Source organism: Saimiri boliviensis, chromosome 13 (genome assembly GCF_048565385.1).
Source record: "Saimiri boliviensis isolate mSaiBol1 chromosome 13, mSaiBol1.pri, whole genome shotgun sequence".
Classification (NCBI taxonomy): domain Eukaryota; kingdom Metazoa; phylum Chordata; class Mammalia; order Primates; family Cebidae; genus Saimiri; species Saimiri boliviensis.
In genome coordinates this window covers 56245972-56263949 of record NC_133461.1, presented here as the reverse complement: position 1 = coordinate 56263949, position 17978 = coordinate 56245972, and the positions used below count along the sequence as shown (strand labels likewise).

At 39.6% G+C, this 17978-nt stretch overlaps 1 protein-coding gene across 4 annotated transcripts in view; it reads left to right on the top strand.

The window, feature by feature from the left end:
* The window catches only part of GREB1L (GREB1 like retinoic acid receptor coactivator), a 316336-nt gene that overhangs the window by 160606 nt on the left and 137752 nt on the right, over positions 1-17978 (top strand). For all 4 annotated transcript variants that reach the window (XM_003924788.4, XM_074383696.1, XM_074383697.1 and 1 more), the window contains 3 exons: positions 367-532; positions 1356-1553; positions 13282-13458. In XM_003924788.4, the coding sequence (XP_003924837.1) occupies positions 376-532; positions 1356-1553; positions 13282-13458 (532 nt within the window). In that variant the 5' untranslated portion in view covers positions 367-375. The remainder of the gene's footprint in view (positions 1-366; positions 533-1355; positions 1554-13281; positions 13459-17978) is intronic.

Here is a 17978-nt window from a genome sequence, read left to right as displayed (position 1 = left end):
GGAATTATAGTAGCTGCCTTCTATAAAGGTGATGTGTCCTCATCATTAACCAGGTTGGGATTCGTGATTGGAAGGTCAGTCTTGATTTACTGGTTGGAGAGCCTTGACTTAAGCATTTATTACTGTTATAGATACAAGATTCCTTAAAGGGGCTTTTTGAGTTGAGTTTGGGCATAAAGACAAAAAGCACAAGTGATATGATATCAAGTAACTTATACAAGTTGTCTTAAGATATCTGGGTAGTTCGTATAGTTCACATCTTAAGATGTATGGACATAGTTTATATTAACTCTACCTGTACTTTGAGACATACAACCTCTAATCATATCAATTTTATCCTTTCTTCTTTTTCTTGGGGGTGGGTAGGTATAGATCATGGGGAATTCATATGCTGGGCAACTGAAATCTGCTCGATTTGAGGAAGCTCTCCACAACTCCATAGAAGCCTCCCTCAGATGTAATAGTGTGGTACCACGGCCAATATTTTCCCAGCTATACCTGGACCCTGACCAGCATCCTTTCTCATCTGCAGGTAAGTTTCTCAATCACACACATCTCTGGACTCCTTTTTTAAAAAGTGGGATTCTTCTTTTAGATGTGAGGATTCCAAATCTTGGGACCTCTGAGGTAAATTGGCTAAATGTTAGAAAATGCTAGGCTTCGACTGAATGCGGTGGCTCACACCTGTAATCCCAGCACTTTGGGAGGCCGAGGTGGGCAGATCACCTGAGGTCGGGAGTTTGAGACCAGCCTGACCATCTCTACTAAAAATACAAAATTAAGCCGGGCGCGGTGGCTCAAGCCTGTAATCCCAGCACTTTGGGAGGCTGAGGCGGGTGGATCACAAGGTCGAGAGATCGAGACCATCCTGGTCAACATGGTGAAACCCCGTCTCTACTAAAGATACAAAAAAATTAGCTGGGCATGGTGGCACGTGCCTGTAATCCCAGCTACTCAGGAGGCTGAGGCAGGAGAATTGCGTGAGCCCAGGAGGCGGAGGTTGCGGTGAGCCGAGATCGCGCCATTGCACTCCAGCCTGGGTAACAAGAGCGAAACTCCGTCTGAAAAAAAAAAAAATACAAAATTAGCAGAACGTGGTGGCACATGCCTGTAATCCCAGCTACTCAGGTGGCTGAGGCAGGAGAATCACTTGAACCTAGTAGGCAGAGATTGTGGTGAGCCGAGATGGTATCATTGTACTCCAGCCTGAGCAACAATAGTGAAACTCCATCTCAAAAAAAAAAGGAAAGAAAGAAAATGTTAGACTTCGTTTCTCCAAATATGTCTTTGAGAACTGTGCATTTTTCCATAAGCATCTTTTTATTAAATCTGCTATGATTTATTTGCTTACTCAGATGTCAAACCCAAGGTGGAGGATCTGGACAAAGATTTGGTACACCGATACACTCAAAATGGGAGTCTGGATTTTTCTAACAGTCTAACAGTTAATGAAATGGAAGATGATGAAGATGATGAAGAAATGTCTGATTCAAACAGCCCACCAATTCCCTATTCACAAAAACCTGCCCCAGAAGGATCTTGCACTACAGATGGTGGGTTTCAGTTGTTTTCTTTTCACTGTTTTCTCTCTAATATTGTCTGACATATTTCTAATTATATGTGGTGCTCAAGGCTGGAAACTAGTAATTATGGTATGGAGAGGAATGAGGAATGATTTTGCTCTACTCACATTATCTCCTATCACTTCCCAACAGATGTCGGTAAGAAAGACAAGTATTATCCCGGCTGGGCACAATGGTTCATGCCTGTAATCCCAGCACTTTGGGAGGTTGAGGTGGGTGGATCATCTGAGGTCAGGAGTTCAAGACCAGCCTGACCAACATGGTGACACCCCGTCTCCACTAAAAATACAAAAATTAGCCAGGCATGGTGGCACATGCCACTAATCCCAGCTACTCAGGAGGCTGAGTGAGGGTCCCATTTTTCCTGTGCTCTAGGTATGTTTTTAGTTTCCCTTGTGGGGTATCTGCCACTGGTGTTATTTATAACCAGGTATGGAAAGCTGTTTAGTACCCACCAAGATATAAACTCAGTGATCTAGAGATATTAAATACTTAAAATACTTTAAGTATTTCTTAAACTTTAAAACAGAGAGTATGAGAAGTATATGGGAAGAGTACTAATATTTTAAAGATAAAGGAGGTACAATTTTTTTTTAACCATCCCACTCAAGTTCAAGATTTAGACGGGGTTTCACCTTATTGACCAGGCTGGTCTCAAACTCTTGGCCTTGTGATCCACCTGCCTCAGCCTCCCAAAGTGTTGGGATTACAAGCATGAGCTACCTCGCCTGGCCATATTTATATGTATAAAATATTTCAATCCTCTGTATTTGAAGAATGTTCAAAATAAATGTAAAAGGTAAATACGAAACATCTAATACCTTTCTGATTGTTTGCAGGGTGGGGGTGGAATAGAAGTAGAAGAGGGAACACTAAAAAAGGTCCTAAAATAGTAGCAGAAAGTACTTGAAATATTGGAAAAGCTTTCACCTGGGTTTAGAATTGACTTTGCAACAGACCATCTCAGTCTCAATCTATAAGATGACAGAGTCTCGCTTTGTCTCCTAGGCGGGGGTGCAATGGCACTATCTCAGCTCACTGCAGCCTCCACTTCCCAGGTTCAAGCAATTCTCTGCCTCAGCCTCTGGAGTAGCTGGGATTATAGGCGCCCGACGCCACGCCTGGCTAATTTTTGTATTTTTAGTGGAGACAGCGTTTTACCATTTTGGCCAAGCTGGTCTTGAACTCCTGACCTCATGATCTAACAGTCTCGGCCTCCCAAAGTGTTGGGATTACAGGCGTGAGCCACCACCCTGGCCAGTAGCTCTTTCAGTTGGGCTCATTCTAAGGTAGTTTTAAGAGCCCTCTTACTCAAAGGGAGAACGGTTCTGAAATTTTCCTTATGAAAATGGCAATGAAATAGGGCAGTATACTGCCTGGACTTACTTAAGCATACTGCTTTCCCTTTGTGGGAAATCCTCTGTTTACCTAAGGCTTAAAGAAAGGTAAAGCTATTTTTAGAGGCAATTTAGATAAGCAAATACTTAACACCTGATGGGCTCTGGGGTTTGCCATTCAGATGTAAATTTTGGTTGCTAATTTCTTATGTAAATTATTGGAATAGTGTAGGTTTCTACCCTGCTGGGAGGCAGTTGATTGTCCAGAGGGGTAAAGGACAACCAAATTTTAGGCCTCCAAATACTGCTTTGATTACTTTAGTTTGTGTTTATAAAGCTGTTTCTGTAAACTTTTCCCTGCCCCCTTTTAGTTTACACTGTAACCTTCAAGTTGGAGATAATTGGAGAATGCAAATCTGTTTCTGTGAAGTGAAATCTTTGGCTGTTTTCTTAAGGAAATGCAGATGAAGTTTATAAAGAAGACCTGTCTACTCTTATTCCTTTTAAAAAAAGTTAAAATCAGAGGCTTGGTTTTAGAACAACATTTCAGTGTTATCTTGAGAAAATGAAATTATTTCGGAACAGATTTTTCAAATAAATTATTTGTATGCCTGTATCAATAATTTATGTTTCTTTGTTTGTAGGCTATAAACAGGCTTAGATCCTTCCTTAGGGTACTCTTAACCAGATTTTCTCATACCCTCTGAAAGAAAGATCTTGTCAGCCCTTCAGGGAATTACCCTGCTGGGGAGTCGTAAGGTTTTGTTTTTTCATTTAGTTTAAGGTTTTAATTGAAATTTAATATTTGATATTTATTAGCTTAGTAATCAGACATATTTCTAGTAGTGGGAAATAGAACTACTTGTCACACTAGATATTGGGATCCTATAAGTATTGAGATACAATATTTCATAGCTTTTGTTTTTAGCTATCCACTCTTTTTTACAGACTCACACAGCTTATTTTCCATCTGAAAAAGCTAAATTAAATATTGCTCTTTGCATAATGTTTTTACTCTCGTAGGGATCCTTAATAATATATTTTGTATATCATTAGCTGATCTGAATCCAAGCAATTAGGATTTGGGGGAAACAGTAATAGATATGTACTTTACAGAAAAAGACCAGCCCCTTGGCAGGTGAACTTATTCCTAGAATAACTACAGACTGAATTTATAAACTTTTGCTTGACTTAATGACTGGTTTTGGCCTTGAATTGATTTCTTCTGGACTCTGTTCCTAGCAGCCTTGCTGTCTCTTTCTTTCCTATTCTGTTCTTAATTAAATTGCCTGTATGCCTTGTGTTGGCAAATAGCTACATGGTAAAAAGATAAAATAGAACTGTTTTATTTTATTTTTGAAGAACAGCTTTAAATTTATGACAGTTAAGAAAATAGTACAGTTTCTATATATCCTCACACAGTTTTTCCTGTTTTTAATATCTTCATGTAGGATATTTGCTACAATTAATGAACATTTTTATTAATTTTAATAACTAAAGTTCACAGTTTGAGTTCCTTGTTTTTTTCCTAATATCCTTTTCCTGTTCCAGTATCCCATCCAAGATATGATGACATCAGGTTTAATTGTTATGTCTCCTTAGGGTGCCTTTTGGCTATGACAGTTTCTCAGACTTTCCTTGTTTTTGTTTGTTTGTTTAGTTTTTTCTTCAGACAGAGTTTTGCTCTTGTTGCCCAGTCTGGAATGCAATGGCATGATCTCGGCTCACTGCAATTTCTACCTTCTGGGTTCAATCAATTGTCCTGCCTCACCTTCCCAAGTAGCTGGGATTACAGGCATACACTATGATGCCCGGCTAATTTTGTATTTGTAATAGAGACGGAGTTTCTCCATGTTGGTCAGGCTAGTCTTGAACTCCAGACCTCAGGTGATCTACCCACCTCAGCCTCCCAAAGTGCTGTGATTACAGGTGTGAGCTACTGCACCCAGCGGACTTTTCTTGCTTTTGATGACTTTGTCAGTTTGGGGAGTATTAGGCATATTGTAGGAAACCCCCCATTGGAATTTATCCGATATTTTTCTCCTTATTCAATTGGGGTTATAGCATCTGGGGAGGCATATCACAGAGGTAAATTTTTATCATTTTTTCAAGGATACATACTATCAACATGGTTTATCACTGTTGCTATTGACCTTGGTCACCTGGCTGAGGGAGTGTCATCTCCACTCTCCTTCTGCTGCAAACTGTGGAAGGAATCCCCAGCTCATGCTTAAGGAGCAGGGAGTTAGACTCCACATCCTTGAGGGCAGACTATCTACGTAAATTATTGGAAAATCTGCATGGGAATTCATCTCTTCTCTCCCATTTACTAATGTGTTCAGTAATTTATTTATGTCATTATAAGCATAAATGCCTACATTTACTTTATGTTTATAATCCAATACTAATTTTGTTGCTCAGATTGTTCAGTTTTGGACACTGGGAGCTCTGTTAGTTCTTGAACCCTTTTTACAAATCCCCATCATTATGGAGTGGATTTCATTTTTTTTTAGCATGAAATAGGAGATTTTCTCTATTCATTGTCACAGATACCTCTTGACATTTTTTTTTTTTTTTTTTTTTTTGAGACGGAGTTTCATTCTTGTTACCCAGGCTGGAGTACAATGGCACGATCTCGGCTCACCGCAACCTCCGCCTCCTGGGTTCAGGCAATTCTCCTGCCTCAGCCTCCTGAGTAGCTGGGATTACAGGCACGTGCCACCATGCCCAGCTAATTTTTTGTATTTTTAGTGGAGACGGGGTTTCACCATGTTGACCAGGATGGTCTTGATCTCTTGACCTCGTGATCCACCCGCCTCGGCCTCCCAAAGTGCTGGGATTACAGGCTTGAGCCACCGTGCCTGGCCTACCTCTTGACATTTTTTTTGTGAAGGAGGCTAGAAACACACGTCTTGTAGAATATAGTAATTGTTTAATAATTATTGCTTTTGACCTCTAGGTGTCCTCATAACATAAGTGAGAAAACCCTCAAAGATTGTAGTACTAAAAACTATTTGTGCAGACTGTGTGGTTTTCATTTTGCCACAGAAATTGCTCCAAAGATATAATCTGTCTTCCCTAGAAAATCCTGCTTTCTTCAGGCCTTCTCCACACTAACTGTGCCTTCCCTGCTGTATCCCTCTTTAGCCCTGACCAAAATTGTAACTTTTCCCTCTTAGGCTCCCTTTCGCAATGTATTGCTTGAGAAATCTCAACAGAAATGTCAGACTGTGAGCATGGATTACTTTTGCGGCTTGCCAACACTTCAATTTTAAGGACTCATTAGCAAGTATGAAATAGGTGAATACCAACACAGTCAATGGCTGGCAGGGGCTGATGTATCGAATGATGCTCAGAAGTCAATCTGAAAAGGCCACAGGGAAGTCAAGTGACAGGACCCAGCAAAAATTGGCAAGGAAGAATTCATAGGAGAGTTCTTCATTAGACTAGAGGGAGGTGAAACAGTATACAGTCATGCGCCAAATAACACCATTTCAGTCAATGACTGACTGCATATACAACGTTGGTCCTATAGGTTCCAAAGCTGAAAAATGTCTGTTGCCTGATGACATTGTAGCCATCCTAAAGCAGTGCAATGCATTACTCATGTGTTTGTGGTGATGCTGATGTAAAGAAATCTGCACTGCCAGTCATATAATAGTACAGCACATAGAATTAGGTGTAACACATAATACTAGGTAATAAGCGACTATGGGCCAGGTGTGGTGGCTCACACCTGTAATCCCAGCACTTTGGGAGGCTGAGGCAGGTGGATTATGGGGTTGAGAGATCGAGACCATTCTGGCCAACATGGTGAAACCCCGTCTCTACTAAAAATACAAAAATTTGCTGTTGCGTGCCTGTAGTCCTGGCTGCTCAGGAGGCTGAGGCAGGAGAATCACTCGAACTTGGGAGGCAGAGGTTGCAGTGAGCTGAGATCGCACCACTGAACTCCACTCCAGCCTGGTGACAGAGTAAGACTCTGTCTAAAAAAAAAAAAAAAAAAATTAAAAAATAAATGACTATGTCATTTTAGAGTGCACTCCTACTTATTAAAACAAAATGTGTACTGTAAAACAGCCTTGGTCGAGTACTTCAGGAGGTATTCCAGAAGATGGCATTATTGTCATAGGAGATGACAACTCCAAGCATGTTATTGCCCTGAAGACCTTCCAGTGGGACAAGACATGGAGGTGGAAGACAGTGATCTTGATGATCCTGACCCTTTGTAGGCCTAGGCTAATGTGTGTGCTTGTGCCTTAGTTTTTAACAAAAAAGTTTAAAAAGTAAAAAAAAAAAAAAAGTTTCAATACAAAAAACCCTTATAGAATAAAGACATAAGAAAGAAAACATTCTTATACAGCTGTACAATATGTTTGTGTTTTAAAAGTGTTATTATGAGTCAAAAAGGTTTTTAAAAGTTGAAAACGTTAAAAAGTTACAGTAAGCTAAGGTTAATTTATATTGAAGAAAGAAAAAATTTTAGTAAATTTAGTGTTGTCTAAGGGTACAGTGTTTATAAAGTGTACAGGAATGTCCTAGGCTTTCACATTCGCTCATTACTTACTCACTGACTCATCCAGAGCAACTTCCAATCCTGCAAGCTTTGTTCATGGTAAGTGCCCTATATGGTGTGTCATTTTTATCTCTTATATCATGTTTTCACTGTGCCTTTTCTGCAAATACTTAACCATTGTGTTACAACTGCCTATATTGAGTATTGAGTACAATAGCATGCTATCCAGGTTTGTAGACTAGGGGCAAGAGGCTATACCATTTAGCCTATGTGAGTGGTAGGCTGTGCCTTCTGGGTGTGTGAAAATACAATCTGTGATGTACACACAGCAACGATATCATGTCTTAGAATGCATCCATGTGATTAAGTGATGAATGACTGTATATCAGTCAGAGGTGTTTTTTTGTTTGCTTGTTTTTTGTTTTTGTTTTGTTTTTTTTTTTGAGACGGAGTTTCACTCTTGTTACCCAGGCTGGAGTGCAATGGCACGATCTCGGCTCACCGCAACCTCCGCCCCCTGGGTTCAAGCAATTCTCCTGCCTCAGCCTCCTGAGTAGCTGGGATTACAGGCACGCGCCACCATGCCCAGCTAATTTTTTGTATTTTTAGTAGAGACGGGGTTTCACCATGTTGACCAGGATAGTCTCGATCTCTCGACCTTGTGAGCCACCGTGCCTGGCCCTTTTTTTTTTTTTTTTTTTGAGACGGAGTTTCGCTCTTGTTACCCAGGCTGGAGTGCAATGGCGCCATCTTGGCTCACCGCAACCTCCGCCTCCTGGGTTCAGGCAATTCTCCTGCCTCAGCCTCCTGAGTAGCTGGGATTACAGGCACGTGCCACCATGCCCAGCTAATTTTTTGTATTTTTTAGTAGAGACGGGGTTTCACCATGTTGACCAGGATGGTCTCGATCTCTTGACCTTGTGATCCACCCGCCTCGGCCTCCCAAAGTGCTGGGATTACAGGCGTGAGCCACCACACCCGGCTGCTTGTTTGTTTTTGAGATGAAGTCTCGCTCTGTCACCCAGGCCAGAGTGCAGTGACATGATCTCGGCTCACTCTGCCTCCCAGGTTCAAGTGATTCTCCTGCCTCAGTCTCCCAAGTAGCTGGGGTTACAGGTGCCTGCCACCATGCCTGGCTAATTTTTATAATTTTTGCATTTTTGCTCTATGTAATGGAAGAGTTTTAGGCTGCTGTTTGTAGGTCATTGCCTATATTGCCTATAGAGTTGAAAGAGGTAGTGTTTTCTTCCTCATGTATGAAAAGCCAAATTGGATTATAGTCACTAAATTTTTACCTTTTTAGCATTTGTTTTTTTGGTGTCATGGAAAAACTTACTGATTCATTTTATAGGCAATCTTTTTTTTTTTTTTTTTTTCTTTTTGAGACGAAGTCTTGCTCTGTTGCCAGGCTGGAGTGCAGTAGCATGATCTTGGCTCACTGCAACCTCTGCCTCTGCAGTTTAAGCGATTCTCCTGCCTCAGCCTCCTGAGTGGCTGGGACTACAGTCATGCGTCACCACGCCCAGCTAATTTTTGTATTTTTAGTACAGATGGGGTTTCACCATCAGCCAGGATGGTCTCCTTTTCTTGACCTTAAAACCCGTCTGCCTTGACCTCCCAAAGTGCTGGGATTACAGGCATGAGCCACCATGCCTAGCCTTATATAAAATCTTTTAATTTGTTTAGTGAGTGTGGGGAATGAATTTAACTTTTGTATCTAGTAAAGAGCTTTTAAAAATAGATTATAATTTCCCTGAAAATATGCTCCCCCCAAAGCAAATTAGGCACATTTATAAAATTACTCTTTCTGTATTATTAACACAGAAAGTTCTGAGCTTCCCATCTTTAACCAACAGCCTGTTATGTGTACAAATTAAGCAATATGTCAATACATATGACTTAAAATGAAAACAATTTGAACTTGTATGATAGGCAAAACCACACATATAATAGTCAGCTGGCTTCCATTAACCCTACGTGTGTTAAATGAAAGGCCCTTAGGGCATCTGTTTTAAAAGTAGGATATTTATAAACTATTGATTCATTTTTAGAAATTGATAGTGATGCCTATTTAATTTTCATTTATTCCCAACTATCTTGGAACTTTTTTTTATGAATCCCTGGGAATTTACCACTTATTGAAAAATGCTGAATTAGATGATCTTGAGGTTCCACATAACATAATTTGCAAATTGATACAGACGTGTAGTTCCATCTGGTTCACTTTTTCTAATATAGAGTGAGTCAGTATTGTAGAAAGATTGCATTACTACTGCTTGGTGACAGAGACAGCTCCCCAGGCATCCTGCCTTCCTTTTTTTTTTTTTTTTTTTTTTTTTTTTGAGACATAGTTTTGCTTTTCTTACCCGGGCTGTGGTGCAATGGCACAATCTTGGCCCACTGTAACCTCTGCCTCCCAGGTTTAAGCCATTCTCCTATCTCAGCCTTCCAAGTAGCTGGGATTGTAGGTATATGCCACCATGCCTGGCTAATTTTTGTATTTTTAGTAGAGACGGAGTTTTACCATGTTGGCCAGGCTGGTCTCTAACTCCTGACCTCAGGTGATCTTCCCTCCTTGGCCTCCCAAAGTGCTGAGATTACAGGCGTGAACCACCACTCCCGGCCTGCATCCTGCTTTCCTTTAATAGGACAACCATGAACTAGATTTATGTCTGTAAACCGGTGTTTACTGTCTATATTGCAAATTAGTAACTCCTTTGATGAAAATAAATTAGTGTTTCTTTCAGTACTTTAATATGACTCCTAAATTTTGTATTTTAGAATTTGATGAAAAAGTCTGTGTTCACCCCTCATAGTTTTAGCAATGTATTGTAATTGTTCTTAGCTTCTCTTTTGCCACGTTCAATAGTATGCTTTTTGTTTTCACTGTGGCAGACTTCCTCTGTCTTACATCACCGAGCATTACTGAACTCATTATGTAACCTTGGACAAGTTTCCTAACCTTTACGAACCTCAGTTTCTCCATCTATGAAAAGGAGATAGTACCTGTCTTAAGTATTGAGAGGATTAAATAAGATAATCTATATAGTAGCACTGCACCTGGCTATGGCAAGTGCTTCATAAGTTTTAGCTGCCATCATTATCATCATCATCATCATCATCATCATCAATTCCCAGCTTCCAAACCTGTGAGTCCTGTTCCTTAACAGGGTTTGGCACAGCAGAGGTTTTTTTTTTCTTTTTTCCAAAGGATTCCAGGTACCCATAGGCTCCAAAAAATGTTTGTAAACTAAGTAATATGACCCACATGTTTAATGACTATTTTCTAAGTAAACATAGATGATATCTTGACCACAAATGCAGACTCATTTAAAATTGCTGAGGAATTCATGTGTTTATATTTTTTCTTAATTGAAGAACTTTTAGAGTTAAATTGACTTTTAGAGTTTAAAATGACTTTTGTTAAAGAGGGATCCGTAAGCTTTGATTGACCCTGTATTCTTTATCATTTTATTCTTTCTTCTGTTGACTTCTCCGAGTTCTATTAGGCTTGCTTTTGAGGTTTTGAGGTTTAACGACCAAAACAATAGGGTAAATTTAATATGCCCCACAGCTTCATACATTTTTTAAAATTCAAATTATAATTTTTTTATTTAAGAAAATTGTATACAGGGTCTTGCTCTGTCGCCCAGGCTGGATTGCAGTGGCATAATCTTGGCTCACTGCAACCTCTGCCTCCCTGGCTTAAGGGATTCTCCCATCTCAACCTGCCTGGTAGCTGGAACTACAAGCACTCACCACCAGGCCTGACTAATTTTTTTGTAGAGATGGGGTTTCGCCATGTTGCCCAAACTGGTCTTGAGCTCCTGGACTCAAGCAATCTGCCCTCCTTGGCCTCCCGAAGTGCTGGGATTATAGGCATGGGCCACTGCATCTGGCCTCATCCAATGTTTTGATGTTTTTTTTTGTTTGTTTGTTTGTTTGTTTTTCTCATGCCAGTAACTGATGGCATTCAATTATCTGTTGACACTTGGTTAAAATCATAACATGAATTAATGCTAGGAGAGTCTAGCATGGTTTTTCCCTACTTTTTATTGAGCAGTGATAATGGTGCTCTCCTTGGGTTTGTGTATGGAGAGGTAGGTGTCCTCCTTGCTTCCAAAATTTTCTGAAATAGCATTTTTTTTTTCTTTCTGTTTTTGAGAGCAAGTTTCATGCTGCTGCCTAGGATGGAGTGCAGTGGCATGATCTCGGCTCACTGCAACCTCCGCCTCCCAGGTTCAAGCGATTTTCCTGCCTCAGCCTCCCAGGGAGCTGGGATTACAGGCATGTGCCACCATGCCTTTTTTAAAATTTTTTTATTTTTTTATTTGTAGTAGAGACGTGGCTTCACCGTGTTGGCCAGGCTGGTCTCAAACTCCCGACTTCAGGTGATCCATCCACCTCAGCCTCCCAAAGTGGTGGGATTCCAGGTGTGAGCCACTGTGCCTGGCCTGAAATAGCGTTTGTCATACTTTCATTCAGCCTCTCTTGGTTTTAAATGACAGAAACCCAAGTGGCTTAGGAAAATGAAGAAATTATTGAAAGAATTCCAAAGCAAAAGGTTTCATGGCCAAATCATGGGAAAGGCAGACACAGCAGGCCCAGGGACTCAAATATTGCCAGAACAATCTTTTAGCCTCCTCCCTGTGCTGATGGAGTTCCCTCCCAGGCCAAGGAAGAGGGCTGCCACAAAGCAGACTGAGCCATGCTCTACCTGCCTCCATGTTCAGATTTCCTAGGGTCTCAACCAGACAGGCCTTATATCAGGTGTCCACCGGTGGACCAATCAGCTATGGCCAGAAAGTTGGGCTATCAAAGTGGCCCAGCTGGATCAGGTGCTAGCTCCACATCAGTTTGGAGCAGGCGTCCCCAAACTTTTTACACAGGGGGCCAATTCACTGTCCCTCAGACCGTTGGAGGGCTGCCACATACTGTGCCCCTCTCACTGACCACCAATGAAAGAGGTGCCCCTTCCTGAAGTGCGGCGGGGGGCCGGATAAATGGCCTCAGGGGGCCGCATGCGGCCCACAGGCCGTAGTTTGGGGACGCCTAGTTTGGAGTGTCACAACTCCCTGGGAGAGTCAGATGATTAGAGTACAGACAGATCATTCCCTAGAAGATTTGCAGCAGAACTGCAGCCATCCCCTGTAACCCTATCTTTGTGATTCTTGGTTCCTTATACCTTCTTCCAATTGACTATAATGTGAGTTCTTGGAAGAAGATATATTTTGTTCAATTGTATATCTCCTGGTCTAGGACAGCATCTGTTGTAAATGTTTGTTTAATAAATCATCAACTGATGAATTAATACAATAATACATTGTGATATACAAAGCGGTTATGTAAGATTTTATTGCATTTTGTCCTGTCATGTCAAGTCATGGTAAAAAGTGAAATACTCTAACAGTTCTGGTCTGTTCATCTAGGAGTCACCCAAATTCTGAGCTTCAGTCTCTTCCTCAGTGAAAAAAAGAGTATCTCTATTCTGACATTGTCCCCATTTAGAGAAGTGAATTTGCATTCGAAGTAAAATCATTGTATTACATGTACATAAAAATTACATGGGTTTCAGAGTTTGTTGTGTATTCATCATTGCCTCACTTGTGAACCAGAAAATATAAAGTTTTTGACTGAAGCAGATGGAAATATTTCCTTTCAGTGTCTTTTCAGCTTGTTCAGAGGGCCACACTTGATAGATTTTTCTTCTGGTTGGAGTATATGGGCTTTAATTTAGTCCTTAATAGTGATTCCCACAAATAAATCTACTCTACAAATGAGTGATAAGGAGATATAATCTCACTAAACATTTCACTGTATCCTTTTTTTAAAAACTGGTTTTTAGGTTTTTGTCAAGCAGGAAAGGATTTGCGTTTGGTATCACTGTGTATGGAACAAATTGACATTCCAGCAGGATTCCTCCTGGTGGGGGCCAAGTCTCCCAATCTGCCTGAACACATCCTAGTTTGTGCTGTTGACAAGCGATTCCTACCAGATGATAACGGGAAAAATGCACTTTTAGGTGAGTATTTCATGCCTATAAAATACCTTCCAAGATGAGGGAGTTAATTTTTTAAAATATACCAAACGATCATTTGGGGATTATATAGTGAAATGGAGCGATGGTTTAGTTCAATTATGAGATCTTTTTTTCTTTTAGTAATTTCTTTAAATTTTTTTTTCTTTTTTGAGATGGAGTTTTGCTCTTGTCACCCAGGCTAAAGTGCAGTGGCACAATCTTGGCTTGCTGCAACTTCTGCCTCCTGGGTTCAAGTAATACTCCTGCCTCAGCCTCCTGAGTAGCTGGAATTTTAGGCGCCCACCACTGCGCCCTGCTAATTTTTTTATTTTTAGTAGAGACAGGGTTTTACCATGTTGGCCAGGCTGGTCTCAAACTTCTGACCTCAGGTGATCTGCCTGCCTTGGGCTCCCAAAGTGCTAGGATTACAGGCATGAACCAACACTCTGGCCTTTTCATTTTTATTCATTCTGAACACACTTACCTTAAATAAATGACTTTTTTGACCTGGCATTTTTTAAAAGCATGCAATTTATCAAAAACTAATATTTTACAAAGAAAAGAGAATTTAATCTCTCTAGTCATTGATTTGGACCTGATATCAAGTCAACTCTTAATTATGCATCTGTGGATTATTCCCTTGGTAGATTATTTGTTGTTTTTCCATACCACCCATTATTTCTAGCTATACTTAGGTGATGTGATTCTCACTTTATATTTAACATTAGTTCAACCAAAATAACTAGGACTATATATCTTTATACCTCTATATGATATAAAATGTAAATGACTTTATCTTAGAATTATTTTGCTTTCTGTTGTTAGAGTCTGGGCTTTTTCACAACATAGCTTCCCTATATCATAGGAAATAACAGACTTGATTTATTTTATTTTAAATGATTAAAAAGATAAGAAAACACATGAGATTTGTTGCTTTTTTACTGCTGCATTTCTCTACTGTTGTTTTTGTTTCTCAGAATTTTTCTTACTATAGATGAAATCATGTTTTAGGCACAAATATCAGTAAAAAGGAAAAAACAGGTCAGTGAATTCAAATATTGCATTGATCATGATGTGTATTTATTTTTGTTGTCTGATACATTCTTCCTAGTTATATAGTGTCATCAGAAAGTCTAGCAATACACTGATCAATATCTTGAGCCAGAAAGTAACCCTGCATATGCCTCATAGAAGTTCCTTATAGTTTAAAGGCTTCTCATGGTTCATAGGGAAAGAAATGGTAATTTTCATTTTTCATAAGGCTCTCATTGAAAAAAAAACTTTTCACTTTGTTTTAGTGAAATTGAGCAGATGGTTTAATATAGAAGTCTAATGATAAATCTAATATGCTGGACTAAAATAGAAAGAAGGTCCAACTATTCATTTTTTCATTCAGCAGTATTTATTCAAAATGAAAGAAATCAGACTAGGCTCTGATGTAGGAACACAGCAATTATAAGACACAGTCCTATTCCTCACAGAGCTTACTACCTCGTAGACTATAGTAGAACAACTTCAGAAAACTTTTTAGCATTTGAAAAGCATTATAGTCTCATCTAATGAAGCAGTTCAGGTGTGGCTCTGACTGTAGACGATGAAAATCTCTCATAATGCATTTTTTGTTTAATGATTTTTTGTAACTAGAGGATCCTCTTAGAATATGTCATGGAAAAGACAGAGAAAACACCATCAGAATAATAGACTTCATAATCCTTAGAAATCAGAAGTGAGACCAAAGACCATGGGCTTTGGAATCAGAGCTGTGTTCAAATCCCAGATTTGTCACTTAGCACTTTAAGAACTTCAGCACTTTAAGTTTAGTATTTTAAGAACTTAAAGTCTTAGATTGTCCATGCATATAATGGGGCCATTAACACCTACCTTGTGGAGTCATAAAGATCAAATGAGATGATGTCTTTAAAGTACCCACCCAGCACAGTGCTTGGTACATAGTATTTGCTCTTCAAATGGTAGTTATTTTACTGTTGTATTATATTAAGTACCCTTACAGACTTGGAAGCTTGCTAACTTTCTCCAGCCTTGTAAGTGGACATAATTTTTCACTTACCACTTCTCCATGTAAAAGTGCAGTGTAGCAACAAAATGTCAGGTTTTTCTTAAATAAGCACATTGTTGAGATTTTTACATGTTTAGTACTCTATTGTCCAAAAACTAATATTCATCCAGTATTTCTTAAAGTGGATGATTTTTATATGCAGTAAAATATAGTGGGAAAAAATGTTTAAGCTTCCACTATTCTAGAACTCCTAAGGATTCCGATATCACTTTGTCTAAATTTTAATGTAAATTATGCAGATTCCAAATACTGTGGGGGAATTGATTTAAACATATATTGATCCAGTTGGTAGTGCCTATGCCCCAAATCTACCGTGCAATTGGAAGATTTGATTGCCAGAAAAACTAGAAGGTAATTTGGCTGCGAGTGGTATTATTTTTTGTTTTCAATGACAAGAATGTTAAGCAGATAAAATCTCCCTTGAAGGAAGGCTAATGCTGAAATCATAAGAGTTTTTAAAATAGACTCTAGGATTCTAACTCTTTTATATTATTAACTTATTATTAATGTGAAGATCCTCTCCTTTGCAGATTATTCAGACCCATGGCTTTTCTTCCTCTTCATACTCTTGCTTTTCACCTCCAAATAGAGGAAAAGATAAACGATCACACTCAACGTCAGTACTTTGTTAATTCTAATTCTCACACTAATCTTTTCTAAACCACTTGGGCCTATCAGTTAAAAGCTTCATGTTTTGGCACTGTTCTTGATTATTTTGACTGAAAGGTTCTTGTAGCTTTTTTCTGTGTCTTGGGTATGGCATATCTACTTCACAGGTCAGGCAGTTTTCCAGGAAGGTGCAATGATCAGACCAGAATGTAATTTCCACAAAGACAGGGGCTTTGTTTGCTTTGTTCAGTGCTAAAAAACCTGGTGCCTACAATAGTCTCTAGCACATAATAGAGTACAGTATTTGTTGGATGCATGGATGGATGGATGGATGGGTGGGTGGGTGGGTGGATGGATGGATGGATGGATGGATGGATGGATGGATGGATCGATGGATGGATGAGTTTGGCAACCTAGGCAGCCACTGGCAACCTTTTTTTGGGGGGAGGGGCTACTACTTTAAGGTATTAGCCAAATAATCAAATATACTCCATCTCCGAATATATTTTAAGTCATTTATACAATTGTTTGCTCTCAAATATAATCCATCTCTGAATATATTTTAAGTCATTTATACAATTCTTTACATGTCTATAAAGCGGCAATAATAAAGTATTAATTCTATGTAATCGACCAGAGGTTATGAATATCTGTTTTTCACCACTGTTTCCTCAGTGTTTAGGAGAATGCCTAGCATATAGGTAGATGCTCAATAAATAGTTGTGGATTAAATAATAATAAGCTGGACTTCCTGTTTATAAATGCTTTGAATTGATGGTTAGCATTCTGAGATTAGGATATTGTGAGATAGGCTATCTTTAATCCTTGTGGCTTTTCTCTTCTCTATTTATATATCTTTATTTACTTATTTATTTATTAAATTTTTTTGAGATGGAGTCTTGCTCTGTCGCCCAGGCTAGAGTGCAGTGGCGCGATCTCAGCTCATTGCAACCTCTGCCTCCTGAGTTCAAGTGATTCTCCTGCCTCAGCCTCCCACACAGCTGGAACTACAGGCGCATGCCACCATGCCCAGCTAATTTTTTGTGTATATTTTTTTTAGTAGAGACGGGGTTTCACCATGTTAGCCAGGATGGTTTTGATCTCCTGACCTTGTGATCTTCCCGCCTCAACTTCCCAAAGTGCTTGGATTAAAAGCGTGAGCCACCACACCCAGGCTTTTATGTATCTTTGTTAATTATAAATATATATCAGATTGAGGCCGGGCATGGTGGCTCACACTTGTAATCCCAGCATTTTGGGAGGCTGAGGCAAGCGGATCACAAGATCAGGAGTTCAAGACCAGCCTGGACAAAATGGTGAAACCCCGTCTCTACTAAAAATACAAAAAAATTAGCTGGGTGTGTTGGTGTCTGCCTGTAATCTCAGCTACTTGGGAGGCTGAGGTAGGAGAATTGCTTGAACCTGGAAAGGGGAGGTTGCAGTGAGCCAAGATCATGCCATTGAACTCCAGCCTGGGCAACAGAGCGAGACTTCGTCTCAAAACAAAACAAAACAATACACACACACACACACACACGTTGGTTTAGGGGTCTGAAAAAAGTATATCACTTCATCAGTGAATTTGTTTTCAGTTATTTACGTATAGAGATATTGCCTTTATACAATATGGAATGACCTTTCTTATTACAACATTTTTGTCCTGTTAATCTGTATAATAGTAAATATGTTATGTCCTCATCAGACACAACTAGAAGAACTCACTCTCTTACTGTCTGCTTTTACTCTGTGTATTAAGGGGGACTGAAAGCTGATTTTTTTTCCTAAGACAAAGTTTCACTCTTGTTGCCCAGGCTGGAGTACAGTGGCGCCATCTCAG